We start from the raw sequence: 21,994 nt of genomic DNA, 5'->3' as shown, positions 1-21,994 counted from the left end.
AAAACCCTTAGCAAAGTGGGTATATGGGGAGAGACAGAATCTACTTCAACATAATAAAAACCATATATGGCAAGACCGCAGCTAACATCATATTCAACAGTGAAAAGCAGAAAGCATTTCTACTAAGATAAGGAAAAACACAAGGATGCCCACTCTCACCACTTTTATTCAACACAGTATTGGAAGTCCTAGCCAGAAAAATCAGACGAGAAAAAAAAATAAAAGGTATCAAAATTGGAAAGGAAGACGTGAAACTGCCACTGTTTGCAGATGACTTGATATTATACATAGGAAATTCTAAAGACACCACAAAAAAACTGCTTGAGCTCATCGATGAATATAGTACAAAGTCGTAGGATACAAAATTAATATACAGAAATCTATTGCGTTTCTACACACTATAACAAACTCAAAGAGAAATTAAGGAAACAATCCCATTCATTATTACATCAAAAAGAATAAAATGGGGAGTTCCCATTGTGCATCAGCAGTAACAAATTTGACAAGTATCCATGAGGATACAGGTTTGATCCCTGTCCTCACTCAGTAGGTTAAGGATCTGGCTTTGCCATGAGCTGTGGTGTAGGTTGCAGATGCGGCTCACATCCCCTACGGCTGTGGCTGTGGCGAAGGCCGGCAGCTGCAGCTCTAATTCAACCCCTAGCCTGGGAATTCCATATGCCGAAAATGCGGCCCTGAAAAGCAAAAAAAAAAAAAAAAAAAATCAAACTGAACCACCCTCTCATATCATACACGAAATAAATGCAAAATGGATTAAAGACCTAAATATGACCTGAAACCACAAAAATGTCTAGAAGGAAACATAGGCTGTAAGCTCTTTGACATCAGTCTTTATAATATCCTTTTGGATGTCTCCTCAGGCAAAGGAATAAAAGCAAAAATAAACAAATGGAACTACATCAAACTAAAATGTTCTCACAGCAAAAGAACCTATTGAAAACACAAAAAGGCCACCTACTAAATAAGATATTTCCAAACAATATATCCAATAAGGGGTTACTATCCAAAATAAAGAACTCATACAACTCAAGATTTAAAAAAAAAAAAAACCTGATTAAAAAATGGGCAGCAGATCTGAATAAACATTTTCCAAAGAAGATATACAGATGGCCAAAAGACACATGAAAAGATGCTCAACATTACTGATCATCAGAGACATGCAAACCAAAACCACGAGATACCACCTCCCACCTGTCAGAAAGGCTATTATCCAAAAGACAGCAAATAACAAGGGTTGACAAAGATGTGGAGAAAAGGGAACCCTTGTGCACTACTAATGGGAATGTAAACTGGTATGGCCAAAACAGAAAACAGCAGGAAGGTGCATCAAAAAATAAAATAGGGAGTTCCCGTTGTGGCGCAGTGGTTAACGAATCCGACTAGGAACCATGAGGTTGCAGGTTCGGTCCCTGCCCTTGCTCAGTGGGTTAACGATCCGGCGTGGTGTAGGTTGGAGACGCAGCTCGGATCCCGCGTTGCTGTGGCTCTGGCGTAGGCCGGTGGCTACAGCTCCAATTAGACTCCTAGCCTGGGAACCTCCATATGCCACGGAAGCGGCCCAAAGAAATAGCAAAAAAAAAAAAAAAAAAGACAAAAAAATAAAATAGAAGTACCATATGACCTAGCAATTTCACTCCTGAGTATTTCTTCAAAGAAAATGAAAACACTAATTTAAAAAGGAATATGGACTTGATCAAAATTTAAAACTTTTACTCCATGAAAGACCCTGTTTAAAAGGATGAAAAGACAGGTTAGATAGTGGGAAAAAATATTTATTGACCACACATTCAACAAAGGACTAATACCTAAGTTATTTAAGGAGCGCTCAAAATTTAACAGTGAAAATACAAACAGTTCAATTAGAAAATGGGTAAAAGACATGAAAAGCCATTTCACTGAAAAGGATATACTGATGGCTAATAAACATATGAATAGATATTCAACATCATTAGACACTAGGGAAATGCAAATTAAAACCACCATGATGTTAACTGCTAAAAGAAAAATAGTGACAACACCAAATACTAGTGAGGATGCAGAGAAATTAGATCAAGTCATGCACACTGCCACTGGGAATGTGAAATGGTACTACCAGTCTAGTAAACAGGTCAGCAGTGTCTTAGACTCTAAACATGCAACTAGCATATGGCCCAGCAACTGCAATCCTGGGCATTTACCCCAGAGAAATGAAGAATTACAGTGATATTACGATTTATAATAAGAGGTATACATTTTGGCCTTAATCCATGGTTCCAGGCACACAGCTCCTACAACCCTTTTAATTTCCTGATTGATAAAGGGTAAGGGAAGCATCATGTGTTATAATTTTTGTTCTTTTTTTCTCAGTCCTGAAAAAGCTCCAGAGAATACAGGTAAAATTAGTGTCTTGTGTTATTCATAACAAGCCCCTTTGAACCACACCTGTTTATGCTACTGAGATGATTTTTGGAAAGGCCCTAGAGAACCAGAGAGGAAGGGGCTGGTTGCAAGGGGGAACCAATCACTTGATTAAAGGACTGGAAATTTCAATCCCACCCTTTTACTTTACCGCAGTCCCCAAATCCAGGGGCTTTGGGAAGGGAGGAGGAACTGGAGGTTGAATCAGGCACCAATGCCCAGTGAAGTATTCAATTGTGTCTATTTAACGAGACCCCCACAAAAATCTCTAAAGTATGGGATTTGGAAGCTTCTAGGCTGGGGAACATGTGGAGGTGCTAGAAGGGTGACATACCTGCAGAGTACGTGGAAGATCCACACCCCTGCCCCCAAGTCTGGCCCTATGCATCTATCTCACTGTTCCTGAGTTGTAACTTTTTGTAATAAACTGGTAATCTGGTAAGTAAACTGATTCCCTGAGTTCTGTGAGCTGTTCTAGCAAATTAACAAACCCAAGAAGGGGGTCATGGGAACCTCCGATTTATAGCCAGTCCATCAGGAACACAGGTGACAACCTGGATTGAGTGGTGTCTGAGTGGGATCAGTCCTGACACTAACTCCATGTAGACAGTGTCAGAATTGAGTTAAATCATAGAATACCCAATTGGTGTCCACTGGAGAACTGCTTGCTATGGGGGGGGACCCACATATCTGGTTCAGAAGTGTTGTAATTAGAGTACTCAAAGAGCAAAACAATGAGTAGTTCTTTCTTACACTTACTCTCACACAAAAACCTGTGAATGCATATAGGGAGCAGTTTTATTCAGAGCCAAACTCCCAGAAAACAAACTGTGGTACATCCATACCATGGAACACTACTGAGTAATAAAAAGGAATACACTACTGACACATCAAGCAACTTGGATGAATCTTCAGATAATTAAGCTAAGTGAAACGTGCCAATTCCAAAATGTTATATATGTTATGATTTCATTTATATAATATTCTTGAAATGACAAAATTATATAAATGGAGAACACATTAGGAGAGGCTGCCAGGAGTGAAGAAGTGGGTGTGGCTACAAAAGGGACATAGGAAGGATCCTTGTGGTGATGGAGTTGTTCTGTATCTCCACTGTACCAACCTCGATATCCTGGTAGTCATATGGTATCCATATTGTCACATGTTACCACTGGGCAAAACTGGGTCATATTGTACCTGTCTTGTCACATGTTACCACTGGGGAAAACTGGGAAAAGGGTACATGGGTGTCTATTTGTGCATTTTTCTTAAAATTACATATGATCTACAAGTATCTCAAAATAAAAAGTATTTTAAAATCTACTTTTTTTTTTCCTACATAAGAAAGCATGAATAGAAGAAAATAAAATTAACAGAGTTAGAAGCAGAGAAAATACTTCCCTTTTCCTGCTTCAATGTCTACCTTTTTTTTTTTTTTTTTTTTTTTTTTTTTTTTTGCTTTTAAGGGCTGACTCTGAGGCATATGGAAGTTTCCACACTAGCGGTCAAATTGGAGCTGTAGTTGCCGGCCTACACTACAGCCAGAGCAACATGGGGTCCGAGCCACATCTGGGACCTACACCACAGCTCACGGCAACCCTAATCCCCTACCCACTAAGCGAGGCCAGGGATCAAACCCACATCCTCGTGGATACTAGTTGGGTTCAATACACTGAGCCTCGACAGGAACTCCAATGTCTTCCTTGTGGATAAGTGTGTTAACTACATGATGGACTTTTTACTCTCCAGCAATTATTAATCTTTCACACATAACAGTAAATTTAAGAATATTGTGATCATAAATAACATAATCTCTTTACCAGCGTTCCCTGGAAACGTCCTGGCTTCTTATACCATGCTTTGTTGCCTTCTTCTTCACAGATACATAGGTGATCCATAAGTCCATTACTATACACAAAGCATTTTCCTAACAAAGAAGGTTCCAAAAGTCAGTGAGTACTTTGAGCAACTGTATTGTTTTTACAGATGAACAAACTCAAAGTTACAATGGGCAGGCTAGAAAATCATGAAAAAAGACACAACCTTATTTTCACCTTTTAGGATGAAACATTATAATTTTATTTGCTTAATGACACAGCACTGGGCTCTAAACTCACAGTGGTGGAAAGCAAATGAATAAATTAGTGGATTATGTTATCAGAACTGTAATCAGCAAATGTACACAGAAATAAATTAGTTTATCTGAGGGAATGGAGAAGGAAGATAGAGAAGGAAAACCTATTTTAAAAAGAGAAAATGGGGGGTACGTATTCTCTATGTGACCAGCAGAAAACTCTGTGGTAAGTAAGGAATATTCAGACAAAAATATATTGTGAAATCTAATATATATCTAAAAATTGCAGCGTTCCCGTCATGGCTCAGGGGAAAACAAATCTGACTAGTATCCATGAGGACACAGATTTGATCCTTGGCCTCGCTCATTGGGTTAAGGATCTGACATCACCATGAACTGTGCTATAGGTCGCAGATGGGCCTCAGATCTGGCGTTGCTGTGGCTGTGGTGTAGGCCAATGGCTACAGCTCCGATTCAACCCCTAGCTTGGGAAACTCCATAAGCTGCAGGTGCTGCCCTAAAAAGACAATAAATAAATAAATATATAAAAGTTGCTAAGGGAGTAGAACCTAAAACATCCCATTATAAGAAAAAAAAAATTATTAACTTTGTGAGGTGATAGATGCTGACTAAACTTACTGTAGTAATCATTTTGCAATATATAGCAAATCATCATACTGTAACCTAAAGCTAATACAATATTATATATCAATTATACCTCAACTGAAAAAACAGATTATGAAAAATATTTTTTTCTCAACTAATGTAAATAATGCTATGCTTTGTCCCTTTCTCTGTATTTATACTGCTCAACGCAGACATTCATCAGCTCCGTCCTAATTTATTACAACTTCCTCTAGTAATGATTCCTTGTCATTACTGGATTCATTCTTGCTGCCAAAACAGTCTTCTCTATTTGACCATATATAATTCTGTCAGTTTTATAATACATTTGTGTAACTGTAATGCATAGGAAACTACCTTACAGTCTCTTCCTACAATCCATCTATCCTTTCATTCATCTGATATAATGCTTGTTGTCCATCCCATCTCACTGCTATGCATTCAACACAGTGGCATTGACATCTGAGCTAACCTTCTCACAGTCCAGCCTGTCTTTTGCTACTGAAACACATTTGCAATGATATCATCTTTATAAAACTGTAAAAGAGTGACCAAGGAATTTCTATTTTTGCCCATCTAATAAAAATATATAACTACTCTTCTCAAAATCCACCTAAGCTATGTTCAGCAATTAACCAAGCTGCCTGATAAAATAATGGAACTTCCTCTCACTATTCAAGTTGTTGACTGCTAGATCAACATTCTAGGATGGGCACAGGTCTTGGACCAAAGGAGGAAGATAGATTCTAAGGTCCCTTACAAGTATAATTCTGTTTTTGCTGGTGAGGGTATACTCACATATAAAATCATCTCTGCTTTAATTACTAGGTTCACAAAAGTGTTTTATGTGTTACATATACACATACACATAGGAAGCTGATCCGTGAATGACAGAGATTTGAACTGTGAGGGTCTACTTATGTGCAGATTTTTTCCAATGATAAATACTACAGTACTACACTACCTGCAGCTGGTTGAACCTGAGGATGAGGAACTGTGAATATGGAGGAACTATGGACACCAAGGGCCAACCTAAGTTATACGTGGATTTTCAACTGCACAGATGGTGTGGGGTGCTAACCCCCTCAATGTTCAAGGGTCAACTTACTTGTTTTCTGCCTAGACCTCATCACAGACAATTAAGAGATGAAAATATATTTTTGCATAGGATAAAGGCATCTATTTTTTAAAACTGACCCCAAAAGGATTTTATTCATACAAAAATGAATGCAGTGACATTTAAAAATCTTACATTTTCAGGATAACTAGAACACAAACCTTTGGAGAATGGGTTGTTTTGGGCTTGGAGTCGAATTTTAACAACATCAAAGGGTGTCACTGTGAAGATACATAAATTTCAATTAACAAGTGATACCTGCAAATTGAACAGATATTTATCCAAAGAACACAAAATACATCAAATGATGTCTTTCCTCATGACTACATAATGGGTAAGATTATTTACCCTGAAGAGGTTTTGATTGTTAACATTCTAATTTTTTGCCATGAATTTCATTTCGAGAGAACCAATAAAAAAAAATACTTACTTCTCTCACAAACACTTCACTCTCATTTATAATATTTCTACAATTATAATACCATTAGCATTAAAACTAAAATACTAGTATTTGTAAGAAAGCATGCTAAGGTAAAGAAAGTCCCAAAAGTCTATTTAAATATTTGAGAATAATTCTGTACTACAAGTAATCAATAATCAAACATAAGTCTTCTTAATCCATTAAATTCATCTGTATCAAATAAAAGGTGTAAATAATGCAAACGTGAGTAAGTTTGCCATAAATCATCCTTATTACCATATTGCATTATTCCATTTGGGAACAGTACAGCAAAGGAGAATGGGAGTTTTTTTATTTGTTTTTGTTTTTGGGTATTTTTGCTTTTTTTTTCCCGAGCCATGTCTGCAACCTACACCACAGTTCATGGCAATGCCAGATCCTTAACCCACTGAGTGAGGCCAAGGATCGAACCTGCGTCCTCATGGATGCTAGTCAGATTCATTTCCACTGAGCCACAGATGAGAACTCCAGAATGCATGCTATATTTCCTTGTCTGAGAATGAGGCGGTCACATCTGAAGCTCTCTAAGGCCTTTACAACCCTAGCATTCTGACCTTAAGTAAGACACTACACTATAATTACTTTATGTTCGTTCTAATTATCTGCTATCTTATTTAAATAACTAGCCAACTTAACATCATTAAAAAACTAAACTATCACCTATGTCATTTGGCTGTGCCTATATAAGAAAAATGTGCTCCAGAGAAATTTAAGCAATTCACCATTACAAAAAAGCAAAGCAAAAACATAATTTGTATTTATTGCTACTCTAAGTTACCCAAATTCTGTATTTTTCACTATGCTATATTTTATTCCATCTTCTTTCTACTAAATAAAAAGCACAACAGAGTCATAAAACTTTAATATGGATAGGGACCTCAAAGAACTCATGACCTAAGCCCATAATTTTACAGACGAAAAATGAAGTTCAGAGAGATTAAGAGCTATCCCAAACTGCATTCATCCTGAGAATGACAAAATAAAGAGTAAAATTCTAGTCTCTGGATTCTCTGTCCAGGGTTCTTTTCAAGCCATCATGATGAAGCATGAATGATAATATCATCATGATTTCATAGGTAGTAAAACTCAAATGGAATCAATGATTCACTCAATTACATAATCTACACCATAACGTTATTTTACCCATCAGTGATGTCAGTATAGCTCCTGTACAAGAGGCAAGCATTTGTTGAAGAGGTGTCACCGTGATAATTGCTGGTCCCTCTGCTTCAGGATCCATATTTTTAACTAACAGAAGACAAATCTGTTAAAGAAGAGCAAGATGTGAAATAAAAGTTAAATGGAAAATCCTCTCAAAATTAATTGCCAAGAGTTTAATAAACTACAAAAACCATAATTAGTATTACCATCAAAGCACATGTCGTTAACCACTATAGAAGTAAAAATATAAGTACTATACACAAAAGCACTATACAACTGTCATTAATTCAACACTTTCTCTGATTTTCCAAAAATGGTAACGTACTTGAGCTAAGCTGTGTGAGCAGCATCACATTTGTAAGGCAATGAACAGAGCATTAAGAAAATGGGCTCTGGAGTTCCCGTCGTGGCTCAGTGGTTAACGAATCTGACTAGGAACCATGAGGTTGTGGGTTTGATCCCTGGCCTTGCTCAGTGCGTTAAGGATCCGGCGTTGCCATGAGCTGTGGTGTAGGTTGCAAACGCGGCTCAGATCCCACATTGCTGTGGCTTTGGCGTGGGCCGGTGGCTACAGCTCTGATTCGACCCCTCGCCTGGGAACCTCCATATACCATGGGAGCCGCCCAATAAATGGCAAAAAGACAAAAAAAAAAAAAAAAAAGAAAGAAAGAAAGAAAAGAAAACGGGCTCTCGCCACCAAACAAAATGAAAGCAGCTGACTAGCAAGGCTCAGAAATTTAGCCGCAAAAAACTACTCAGTTACTAATCCAGCACAAAGTTATCAGCAAATATAATACTATTTTTATTGTATATCAAACATTGTTGCAAGGGTACAAAATAAAATCAAGATATATAACCTTTATAGGAAGCATTATCTTGGAACGCTTTCAAGAGAAAAGCAACATATACTCTTTGGAAAAATTCAAGTATGAAAATCACTTATAAACATTTAAAAATAGCTACTGGAGATGATATAAGAAAGGGAATGTGTATACATATATATGTATGACTGGGTCACTTTGTTGTATAGCAGAAATTGGCACAACATTATAAATCAACTACTTTAATAAAAAAGAAAAAAAATACTGGTAACATACAGGTACCATCTTTCCAAATATCCATGTACACAAAAGCACATATATATGTATAATATATATATATATATACACACACACACACACACACACACATATGTAAAGATTATATCTGATCAAATATGTACAAACATTCAGAGTTCCCATCCTGGCTCAGCAGAAACAAATCTGACTAGCATCCATGAGGACGTAGGTTCAATCCCTGCCCTCGCTCAGGATCCAGCATTGCTATGAGCTGTGGTGTAGGTCACAGACGTGGCTCGGATCTGGCATTGCTGTGGCTGTGATGAAGGCCTTGGCTACAGCTCCAACTCAACCTCTAGCTTGGGAACTTTCATATGCTGTGGGTGAGGCCCTAAAAAGACAAAAAAAAATATGCACAAACATTCATTTATCTGTGTCTTTCAGAAAGACATAATAGGTTAATGCTACTTATTTTTAGTGGCTAGCTTTGACACTTAAAATTACAGACACTGTGTCAATAAATATAGATTCAGCAGCTCCCATTGTGGCTCAGTGGTTAATGAATCCGACTAGGAACCATGAGGTTGCGGGTTCAATCCCTGGGCTTGCTTAGTGGGTTAAGGATCCAGTGTTGCCATGAGCTGTGGTATAGGTCGCAGACGTGGCTCAGATCCCGTGTTGCTGTGGCTCTGGTATAGGCCAGTGGCTACAGCTCCAATTAGACCCCTAGCCTGGGAACCTCCATATGCCATGGGAGCGGCCCAAAAAATGGTAAAAAGACAAAAAAATAAATAAATAAAGATTTACATTATTATTTTAATGCTCATATGGTTTTTAATATTTAATCAGCTGCATATCGTTAGATGTTTAAGTTACTGTCAATTTTTCATTAATTTATTAATCACATAAACTCTCATATAAATATTCTTATACATACATCTTATTGTAGTGTTCATCCAATTACTATAGGGGAAAAAATAAGACTGCTAGGCTAAGCTAAAACTTGAAACAAATTACCAAAATGCTTTCTTGAAAGACTTGACCAATTTATACTTCCACTGGGAATATATAAATTCCTTTTAGCGTTTAAATTAAACCAAATGTTCTCTAATATTACATATCATTTTTTTTCTGAACCATATGAAAGTAGACTGCATATATCATACCCTCTTCATTTCAAATACCTCAGAATATGACCATATAATCACAGTACAATTATCAAATTGAGGAAACAATGCTGACAGTATTCTATAATTCATTTTCCAATTTTGTTAATTGTCCCAATAATGACTTTTATAAAATGAATGGTAGTTGTATTGTTTTAGACTTTTATTATTTGCCTACCTGATTTAAGTCTTTTCCTCAAGTCTATGTTCCAATATTTTACTGTTTGTAACATCAGTAGCTGAAAATCTATAGTGAAAAAAGAAAGTAACTATTTTATCTTTTCACACAGGAGAGGGATAACAAGCCTAAAGGAACGGAGTATATTAAAAAGTTTTAAAATATAAATCAGATTTTTATAAAGTATTATTACTAAATAATTCTATTAAGTACTCTGAGTAACATGAGCTCTCCACAAAATGCTATCATTAGAGTTATGAAAGTATTTTCACAAAAAATCTTAGTATTATCACAATAAATACATTGAGCTTTAAAAACAATTCTAAACCTGAACATACCAAGTTTAACATCATTAGGAGTTGGACAACTAGATTTTGTGACACACAAAGGAAATTCAGAGACTAAAGTAACACGGTGAAGGTTGCCAAAAGGAAATTCAGAGACTAAAGCAACATGGTGAAGGTTGCCACAGCATAGGAGAAGGTGTAATACTCTGTCTATAGGACTACTGCCTTTGTGTCTTCAACAAATGAAAGTAAGGCAGGAAAAAAGGTGGCAAGGGAGGAACCACTGTACAAAATAAAGGAATCTTAAGACAGTCACCAACCAAATGCATCCTCGTTCGAATACACAAACTTTAGAAAGCCAGTTTGAAAGTAACAGAAGAAATCTGGGGAGTTCCCGTTGTGATGCAGTGGAAACAAACCCAAATAGTATCCACAAGGATGCGGGCCCTGGCCTTGTTCAGTGGGTTAAGGAACCAGCGTTGCATGCAGCTCAAATCCAGCATTGCTATCTATGGCTGTGGCTCTGATTCGACCCCAAGCCTGGGAAGTTCCATATGCCGCAGGTGCAGCCCTTTAAAAAAAAAGGAAAGGGAGTTCCCATCGTGGCGCAGTGGTTAACGAACCCACCCGACTAGGAACCATGAGGTTGCGGGTTCGATCCCTGCCCTAACTCAGTGGGTTAACGATCCGGCGTTGCCGTGAGCTATGATGTAGGTTGCAGACGCAGCTCGGATCCAGCGTTGCTGTGGCTCTGGCATAGGCTGGTGGCTACAGCTCCGACTGGACCCCTAGCCTGGGAACCTCCATATGCCGTGAGAGCGGCCCAAGAAAATGGCAAAAAGACAAAAAAAAAAAAAAAAAAAAAAAAAAAAGGAAAGAAAAGAAAAGAAAGGAATCTGAACATGGGCTGGATATTAGATAATATTAAAAAATTACTGTTGATTTTGGCGAGATAATAGTATTGTGGTTACTCAGAAAGTGTCTTTTTTTTAAAAGAGGGTCATTCATAATGAGGTACTAAGGGCTAAAATGTTATGAGAGCTGTAGAGTATAATACTTCAGAAAAAATAAATAATTCAAATGTTAATAATCTATTAAATCTAGGTGATAAATATTTTCATTCTTCTGTATTTTTGTGTATATGGGAAAATGTGCACAATAAATTGTTTTTTTTTTAATTCTTGAAATGTACATAAAATCTTCAAATCTAAGAACATAGTTCTAACATTTAAATGAACACAGGTCTTTTAAGTGGAAATATAATACACATATTCTACAATATAGGTATTCGACTCCTCCAGAAAGGTAAAAAGGCCTACAGTACTTTGACACACATCCCAGAAAGTTGGCAACTTGGATATTCTCACCTGAAATCAAAACCAGAGAAACTGATATATATTTTAGCAATTATTTAGCAGAGAAAAAATACAAAAATCTAGATGTAAATTTTTAGAGCCAAAAATTGAAGATTACTGAGCTTTTTATTATTTCCTAACATATATATTAAGTATTTCAGAAAAATGTCCTTTCAAAAATTCCTGAAGATCATAACATGAATCCACATATGAGATCTGAAAAATTAGTCTCCTTTTCAAAATACCGCAGGTCAAATGGATGAGATGCCCACAGATTTGGGAGTATATGGAGACAAAGTGGGAAGTAATCCTAGCGTATTGTTGAAGCCTCAAAAAGTATTCTCCAGTGCTTTAAATTCCCTCTAGCCCGATCAACCTACTTACCTTTTTCCTTGAATCTTTCCACTCTTCTAAGTGTCAGGTACTATCCCTTTCTCAAGAAGCACATGAACTAGTGGGAATGATGACTTGAACAGTAATAGCTCCTTTAACTTTGGGACATCTCACAAATGTTCTGCAAGAATAGTTTCCTCCCTCAACTCCCTAGGAAACTCCCCCTTCCTATACTTTCATTGCATTCTGTACTCAGATTAGTATTAATGACTTGCTATACCTGGACAAGGTGGTCTTCAAGTATAAACGGCAAACAATCTCAAACATGACTAATCAATGAGCCTTTTTGGGGGGAAGAACTGAAAGCTATTTGATGACAAAATCTACTGAACCAAGTGATGAATGGAGATGTCTGAGTAACAGGATGGGGGCAATATTCAAGTCAGAAGATAAAAAAATCAATATATACTTAGTATCATCAGAATTTTAAATTTTTTCATCAAATGTACGTTAAACACTGTGTTATTATAGTCTGGCTTTATGTTCCCCATCATTAACAATGCTGAACATCTCTTCACATTATAAGCAGTATGTGTTGCCTCTTATGTAACACGAACATTCATATTTCTTGTCCATTTTTCTGTTGAGGCATTTAAATTTTATATTGGTTTGAGGAAATTTTTACTACAAATTATTATACAATTTTTATTACAAATTTAGTACAGGAGTTCCCATCATGGCTCAGTGGAAACAAATCTGATTAGCATCCATGAGGACACAGGTTCACTCCCTTGCCTCGTTCAGTGGGTTAAGGTTCTGGTGTTGCCATGAGCTGTGGTGTAGGTCGCAGACATGGCTCAGATGTGACGTTGCTGGGGCTGTTGCGTAGGCCAGCAGTTATAGCTCCTATCTGACCCCTAGCCTGGGAAACCCCATGTCATGGGTGCAGCCCTAAAAAGTAAAAAAAAAAAGAAAATTTAGTACAAATTATTTGCAGATTGTGTGAAGTGTCTCTTCTCAGAGTCTATGATTTGTCTTTCCACTTTCTTTAAAGTATCTTTCAATAAAGTTCTTACGTATTTTTGTGGTAAACCAAACACATGAGGTCTACCTTTTATTTTTCTTTTTTGGCCACCCTGCAGCATATGGAGTTCTCAGACCAGGGATCGGATTTGAGCCACAGTCATGACCTAAGCAGCAGCTGCAGGCAGGGCCCAAGCCTTAACCCTCTATGCCTGGCCAGGGACGGAACCCATGCCTCCACAGCAACCTGAGCCACTGCAGTTGGATTCTTAACCCATTGCCCCATGGCAGGAACTCTATATGCATTCATTTTTTAATAGCATGTAAAATAAGGGTCCAATTTCATCTTTTCCCATGTAAAAACAAGTTAACTACTTATTCAGCCCCAATTATTAAATAATTGGCGCTTTCTCCTTTAAACTGACATGCTACTGTAGGTCATAACTAAGTTTAATTCCTATGTGGAACTATTTCTAGTCTATCTCTTCTCCTGGTCAACTTATCCATCCTTAAACCATACCACACTGTTATTAGTGCATCCTAATAAGTTCTTATATTTGATAGGGCAAGTCCACCCTTCCTGTTCCTCTTCCTTAGAAGTGTCACTTCTAGAGTTCCCGTTGTGGCACAGTGGAAACGAATCTGACTAGGAAAAATGAGCTTGCAGGTTCAATCCCTGGCCTTTTTCAGTGGGTTAAGGATCCAGAGTTACTGTGAGCTGTGGTGTAGGTTGCAGACGTGGCTCAGATCTGGCATTGCTGTGGCTGTGGTGTAGGCTGGCAGCTACAGCTCCGATTAGACCCCTAACCTGGGAACTTCCATATGCTGCAGGTAAGGCCTTTTAAAAAAAAAAAGAAAAAGAAAAAAAAGTGTCACTTCTGAAGTCACTTCTGACTCTTGGCCTTATGATCCTTCATGTTAAGTTTAAAAATCATCCTACCACATTCCCTAAAAAAATCTCTTCAGGAGGGCACAATCTTTAAGGCATTAGTCTGCTGTGGCCTCCTTTACCTGGCAAAGCAATAAAGCTATCTTTTTCTCCTTCACCCCCCAAAAAAATAAAATAAAATAAAAATCTCTTTGGATTTTATTAGAATTTAATTGAATCTACGTAGATAAATCTGGAGAGAATTAATATTCATGAATGCAGTCCATTTATTCAGGACTGGGTTTTTTTGGACATACCCATGACATGCAGGAGTTCCCAGGCCAGGGACCAAACTCGCACCACAAGAGTGGCCAGATCCCCAGCCACCAGGGAACTCCTATTCAGATCTTCATTAATGCTATTCTGAAAAGTTTTAAAATTTGTTCTATAGAGACACTTCATATTTGTGGCAGATCTAACTCTAGGTACCTGGTAATCTCTAACATTAATAATAAAGTGTCTTCCTTTTAATTACACATTCTCTCTGTTAGCACATGCAACTGATTTTGTATATTAAACGTATACCCAGTCAACACTGCTTTAAATAATTCTATTTCTAGTTATTCATTTATAAACTCTTGAGTTTTTTGTGTAAAAGTGTATACTGTTTACAAACAATGACTTTCATTACTGTCATTCCCAATTACCATGCTCCCAGTTAAAACTTTCTTATTACATACGCTACAGTATTAGATAGTGGTGAAAATGAGTATCATTGATCCATTCCTGAATTTGAAAAGAAGCCAAGATTCCCCATTAGGATGATGGTTGTTCCACACTTTTAATTTATTTTTTAAGAGATTCTTCATCATATTAAAGAATTTAAGGTGTTGAATTTATGAGCATAAGGTTGTTCATAATATTGCTTGCTTGTCCTTTTAATGCCTATAAGTTCTGTAGCAATGCTGCCTCTCTTTCTTTATATTAGTTAATACGCACTTTTTTTTTTTTTTTTTTGGCCACACTTATAGGCATATGGAAGTTCCCCGGCCAGGGATTGAATCTGAGCCACAGTTGCAACCTACAACACAGCTGTGACAATGCTGATCCTTAACCCTCTCCACTGGGCCAGGGATTGAACCCACATTCCAGCAGCAACTCAAGCTATTGCCAAAACAATGCCAAATCCTTAACCCATTGCACCAGGGGGGAACTCCACATCTCCTCCTGTTTTCTTGATCAATCTGCCAAGAGATTTACAAATTTTACCAATCTCCAACCAAATTTCAATCTCATTTTCTCTAGAGTTTTTGTTTTCTTTTTCTTTTTTGGCCTCCCCAAAGCATATGGAGTCCCAGGCCAGGGATCAGATCTGACCTGCATTCACAACCTAAGCCACAGCTGCAGCAATGCCTAATCCTTAACCCACTGTGCAGGGCCAGGGATCAAACCTGCATCTCAGAGCTCCAAAAATGCCACTGATCCCATTGCACCACAGCAGGAACTGCTGTTTTTGTTTTCTATATCACAGCTTTCTCATGTCATTTTTATAACTTCTTTTCTTTTTACTTTGTGTTTGTTGACATCATTGATTTAAGATCGTTTCTTCCTTTCTAAGATAGGCTTTGAAGTGCTAAAAACTCTCTCCAAGCACTGCTTACACTGCATCTCACAAATTTGGATATACTGTGTTGTAATTTTCCTTCTGTTCAAAATATTTTCTATTTTCCTGGTTGTTTTTTTTTTTTGTTTTTTTTTTCCTGAGGTTTTTATCTTTTCTAGGGCCTTACCTGTGGCATATGGAGGTTCCCAGGTTAGGGGTCTAATCGGAGCTGTAGCCGCTGGCCTACACCACAGCCACAGCAATGCCAGATCCGAGCCACGTCTGCGACCTATACCACAGCTCACAGTAATGCCAGATCCTTAACCCACTGAGCAAGGCCAGGGATTGAACCACAACCTCATGGTTCCTAGTCAGATTCATTAGCCAACTAGCCACAATGGGAATTCCATATTTTCCTGGTGTTTCTTACATCATACTTACTGGGTTTTGGTTTCAAGGCTATGCTATTCTCATAAAATGAGTTGGAGAATATTTTCTCAAGAAGAATCTGTACCATATGATCCAGTAACCCTACTCCTGGGCATCTCTCCAGAGGAAACCATAATTCAAAAAGATACATGCACCCAATGTTCACTGCAGCATTATTCACAACAGCCAAGACATGGAAGCAACCTAAACGTCCATAGAAAGATGAATAAAGAAGATGTAGTACATATATACAATGGAGTATTACTCTTTTTAATGGAGTATTAAAAAGAATGAAATAATACCATTTACAGCAACATGGATGGACTTAGAAATTACCATACTAAATGAAGAAAGTCAGGCAGAGAAAGACAAATTTCATGTTATCACTTATATGTGGAATCTAAAAAGTTGGACCCTTAGCTCACATGATATACACAAATTAACTTAAAACGAATCAAAGACCTAAGCTAAAACTATAAAACTCTTAGAAGGTAAAATGAAGTAAAGCTAAATAAACTTGGATTTGGCAATAGGTTCCTAAATATAACACCAAAAGTACAAGAAACAAAAGAAAAACATAAATAAAATTGGATTTTATCAAAGTTAAAACTTTTGTGTATCAAAGAATACCACAGCAAAAGTGAAAAGACAACCCATACATTTGGAGAAAATTTTTGCTAATCTATCTGATAAGCGCATAGTACATAAAATCCTTAAGAACACTCACAACTCAGCAACAAAAAGACAAAAGCCCAATTTAAAAATAGGCAAAGGAGTTTCCACTGTGGCGCAATGGGATCGGCAGCATCTTGTGAGTTGAACAAAGGTTCAATCCCCAGCCTGGCAGAGTGGGTTCAGTATCCGGCTTTGACACTTGGGTCGTGAATGCTGCTGGATCTGATCCCTGGCCTTGGAATTCCATATGCCTCGGGGGCGGGGGGGTGGGGTGAAAAGAGAGAAAACAAGCATGGGCAACAGAACTATACACATTCAAAAAGATATACTAATAGCCAAGTAACACATGAAAAGATGCTCAACTAATCATTAGGGAAATGCAAATCAAAACCACAATAGGGTACAACCGTTATGGAAAACAGTATGGAGGTACCTCAGAAAACTAAATAAGAACTACCATATGATCCAGCAATCCCCTCCTTGGCATACATCACGACAAAACTTTCACTCAAAAACATACATGCACCTCTATGTTCATCGCAATGCTACTCACAACAGCCAAGACATGGAAACCACCTAAATGTCCATCAACAGATGAATGGATTAAGAAGATGCAGTACATATGCACAATGGAATACCACTCAGCCATAAAAAAGTACAAAACAATGCCATTTGCAGCAACATGGATGGAACTTCACACTCAGTGAAGTCAGAAAGAGAAAGACAAATACTATATAATATCACTTATATCTGGAATCTAAAATACGGCACAAATGAACCTATCTACAGAAGAGAAACAAACTCATGGACATGGAGAACAGACTTGTGGTTGCCAAGGGGGAGGGAGAAGGAGAGGGATGGACTGGGAGTTTGGGGTTAGCAGATGCAAACTACTGCATCTGAGTTTATAAGCAATTAAGATCCTGCTGTATAACACAGGGAACTACAGCCAATCACTTATGATGGAACTTGATGGAAGATAATATGAGAAAAAGAATGTACGTATATGTGTAACTGGGTCACTTTTCAGTACAGCAGTAATTGACAGAATACTGTAAATCAACTATAATTTTTTAAAAAATTTTTTAAAAGCCCACAATAAGCTACCACTTCAGGAGTTCCCATCATGGCTCAGTGGTTAACAAAGCAAACTAGTATCCATGAAGATGCAGGTTCAATTCCTGGCCTCACTCAGTGGGTTAAAGATCCAGAATGCTGTGAGCTGTGGTGTAGGTCACAGACACGGCTCGGATCTGGCATTGCTATGGCTGTGGCGTTGGCCACCGGCTATAGCTCCCATTTGACCCCTAGCCTGGGAACTTCCATATGCTGCAGGTGAGGCCCTAAAAAGACACACACACACACACACACACACACAAAATGCCACGTCACAGCCAGTAAGAAGGCTATAATTAATTTAAAAAAAAAAAAGAAAAGGAAAAAGGAAACCGACAGGTGTAGATTAGGAAGTGGAGAAACAGGCAAACTTTTACGCTGCTGGTGGGAATGTACAATGATCCAGCACTGTAGAAAACTGTCTGGCCCATTCCTCAAAAAACAATTATCATATGACGCAGCAATTCTACTCCTATGTATATACACAAGAGAAAAATACCGTTTAACAAAAACTCGTACACAAATGTTCAGAGTGTTGTGATTCATAACAGCCAAAAGTGGAAATAACCCAAATGTTCAAGCAATGAATGGATAAACAAAATGTGGCATACCCTTACCAGGGAATAGTATTTCACCGAGCCTTAAAAAAATTAAAAAAAAAAAAAATGAGGAAGTACTGATACATGCTAATCACGAATAAACCCAAAAAATGTTTTATGCTAAATCAAAGAAGCCAGCACAAAAAAACACTTACTTTATGATTCCATTTACATGAAATATCTGTAGTTGGCAAATCCATAGAAACAGAAAGCAGATTAATAGCTGCCACAGGTTGAGGAGGTGGGCAAACAAAGAATGACTGCTTAAAGGTTATTGACCCTCTCTACAAGGTACTGAATATGTTCTGGAATTATATAGTGGTGATGGCTGCACAACACTGAATACCCTGGAAGTCACTGAATTATACACTTCAAAACAATTTAAATGGTGAGTTTTATCTAATTTCACCTCAATCTTTTTAAAAACTACATGAGATAACATTGTAAATCAACTGTACTTCAATAAAACTTTAAAAAATGGAGTTCCTATCGTGGCAAAGTGGTTAACGAATCCGACTAGGAACCATGAGGTTTCGGGTTTGATCCCTGGCCTTGCTCAGTGGGTTAAGGATCTGGCCTTGCCGTGAGCTATGGTATAGGTGGAAGGCACGGCTTGGATCCCGCGTTGCTGTGGCTCTGGCGTAGGCCAGTGGCTATGGCTCCGATTAGACCCCTAGCCTGGGAATCTCCATATGCCAGGGAGCGGCCCTAGAAAAGGCAGAGACAAATAAATAAATAAATAAATAACAAAAAAAAAAAATACGTGTGATACCAGTTCAAAACTAGTAAGAGACTAGGATGTTTAACAACTGAGACTTTTATATGTTGCTGGAGAAAACAGTTATTAAAAACTTCTATAGTTTGTCATGTCAAATATGCAGTAAACATATTACCCATCAATTCCAAAAAAAAAAATAAAAACATATATCCCCAAAAAGACTTATATACAAAAGCTCATGGAGCCATTACTTACAACGAACACAAAATTAGAAACAACCCAAACAGCTATCAACAGCTGATGGATAAACTGTGGTACATTTGCACAATGGCTGCTGCTCAGTAATAAAAAGGAATAGACTACTGAAACAGGTAGCAACATGGATGAATCATAAAAATATTATGTTATGCAAAATAACTGAGACACAAAGCATATAAATTATATGATTCTATTTATATGAAGTCAAAATAAAGGAAAAATTATTTATGTTATTAGAAATCAGAAGAGTAGTTAACATTGGTGAGAGAAGGGAGATTCAAACACCTTCTGAAGGAACAGAAATGTTGATTTGTCAGAAGTCATCAACCTGGAGTTAACATCCTGGCACAGCAGAAACAAATCCAACTAGGAACCATGAGGTTGTGGGTTTGATCCCTGGCCTCGCTCAGTGGGTTACAGATCCACTGTTGCCATGAGCTACAGTGTAGGTCACAGACATAGCTCAGATCCTGCATTGCTGTGGCTGTGGTGTAGGCTGGCAGCTATAGCTCCGATTCGACCCCTAGCCTGGGAACCTCAATAGCCGCGGGTGTGGCCCTAAAAGGTAGAAAAAAAAAAGTCATCAATCTGCATCCTTAAAATGGGTGCACTTTATTGTATGTGGATTATTACAAATATTATAAAAATTTTTAATTTACATAATGAGACGTCTATGGGGGTCTTAGGATAAACCAATTTCACTGGGCCTAGCACACTGTAGATGTTCAATCAATACAGAAGGAAAGAAAGAAGTGGGATAGGTAGGTAGACTACAGTCATGGCCAAATACATATTTTGTAATATCCTAAAGGAATTTGCAATCTATTTCAAAACATAATACAACCTCTAGACCAACTCATTATGCTTAACTGCTCCTGCAGGTGCCACAACAGCCTCTGAATTATACTGTCTCAGAGTGAGCCACTCTCAAATTTTGAATTCTGCGTAGCTTATTCTCCATTTTTCACCCTTCACTTAGGTTGTGGTCCAGGACTCAATATGTTTATTGTTCCTTGGTTTCCCAGCCTATCCTAACCTGAGGCATGGACTTCAAGGCCATAGCCACTATCCTTTCATAAGCTTAGCCTGGAAAACTAAAAACTAACCTCAGAAAAACCTTAGGCCCTCCAATTCACCAAGGTAGTGAGACTCTAAAACATGAAAATTAACTAATAAAAATAGCAAAAGAACACATTTCAGGAGATAATATATCAATAAATTACTGGGATATTACTGAAGGCCCCAAATAAGGAGATAAAAGGTTGAATCTAAGTCAGGCTTGCTATGAAAAAGAAAGAGGAGCAACCTCCAGCCAGCCAGGTAGAGAGGCTTAAGAAAAAGAAGAAAGGGAAGTGGTATTACAGAAGAATGATTAAATCCATTTGTCTACACTCTAGAATAAAAATGTATATTTGGGAGTTCCCGTTGTGGTGCAGCAGAAACAAATCTGACTAGGAACCATGAGGTTGCAGATTCCATCCCTGGCCTCACTCAGTGGGTTAAGGATCCGGCATTGCCATGAGCTGTGGTGTAGGTCCCAGATGCAGCTCGGATCTGGCATTGCTGTGGCTATGGTGGAGGCCGGCAGCTGTAGCTCCTATTAGACCCCTAGCTTGGGAACCTCCACATACCACAGGTGCAGCCCTAAAAAGCAAAAATAATAAGATAAAAATAAATTAAAAATGTATATTTGTATATATATGAGGTAGTCTGAAAAAACAAATTAGAGCCTCATTTGATAATCACAAAAAGGTGTGGGGTAGACAGGGCACATATTACTTCCATTTATAGATGAGGAAATTGTAGTAGAGCAGGTTAGTATTTTCCCAAGGTCATAAAATTACCTAGGATTAGAGCCAGTACTGAATGAAATTCATTTTCTCTTGATTCAGAGCCAAATGTTTTATTTAATTAGACCATGATTCTCTTCAATGGTCTGCAACTTTGCTTGAGAGAACTTTACCCAACTTTTCACAAGTAACACTGCCCCATTTCTTTTTGAATGTATACCTTTCATGTGAAGCTTATCAAGATGTACTAACATAAACCTCATTACCAACAGTCCTGATTATTTACATGATAGTAAGGAGTCCACTAAGGAGACTTATGTTAACAGGCCACAGATATATGACCATGTCCCTCTTCTGGTGGCTACTAAAAGATCTGAGTTTCATTCCCGGCTTTTTTTGGGGGCGGGGGGCACCTGCAGCATGCATAAGTTCCAGGGCCAGGTAGGGATCAAACCAGCACCACAGCAGTGACAACACCAGATCCTTAACTAGCTGAGCCACCAGGAAATTCGTTGAGTTTCAATACCGTTTCTTTTTTTTTAGGGCCACACCTGCAGCATTCAGAACTTCCCAGGCTAGGGGCTGAACCAGAGCTGCAGCTGCCAGCCTACACCACAGCCACGCCAGATCTGAGCCACATCCTGGACTTACACGGCAGTCTGCAGCAACGCTGGATCCTTAACC

The 21,994-nt window shown here is 38.0% G+C and overlaps 1 protein-coding gene across 18 annotated transcripts in view; it reads right to left on the bottom strand.

Annotated features, from left to right (window-relative positions):
- The window catches only part of SLC25A40 (solute carrier family 25 member 40), a 44,765-nt gene that overhangs the window by 20,382 nt on the left and 2,389 nt on the right, over positions 1–21,994 (bottom strand). For 12 of the 18 annotated variants that reach the window (XR_014815990.1, XR_014815993.1, XR_014815988.1 and 9 more), the window contains exons 2-5: positions 10,257–10,325; positions 7,837–7,957; positions 6,395–6,454; positions 4,239–4,345 (exon numbers count right to left, since the gene is read on the bottom strand). Coding sequence is in view for 7 of the 18 variants with exons in the window: in XM_021102526.2 (XP_020958185.1) it covers positions 4,239–4,345; positions 6,395–6,454; positions 7,837–7,933 (264 nt within the window). In the remaining 11 variants the exon portion in view is untranslated. The remainder of the gene's footprint in view (positions 1–4,238; positions 4,346–6,394; positions 6,455–7,836; positions 7,958–10,256; positions 10,326–21,994) is intronic. The other 6 variants (XR_014815991.1, XR_014815992.1, XR_014815995.1 and 3 more) reach the window with 1 other exon arrangement.

Source organism: Sus scrofa, chromosome 9 (genome assembly GCF_054392235.1).
Source record: "Sus scrofa isolate SSC_HxYL_T2T_F1_AM1 chromosome 9, Sscrofa_HxYL_maternal_Yorkshire_Landrace_v2.0, whole genome shotgun sequence".
Classification (NCBI taxonomy): Eukaryota; Metazoa; Chordata; class Mammalia; order Artiodactyla; family Suidae; genus Sus; species Sus scrofa.
This window is presented reverse-complemented; position numbering and strand designations above follow the sequence as displayed.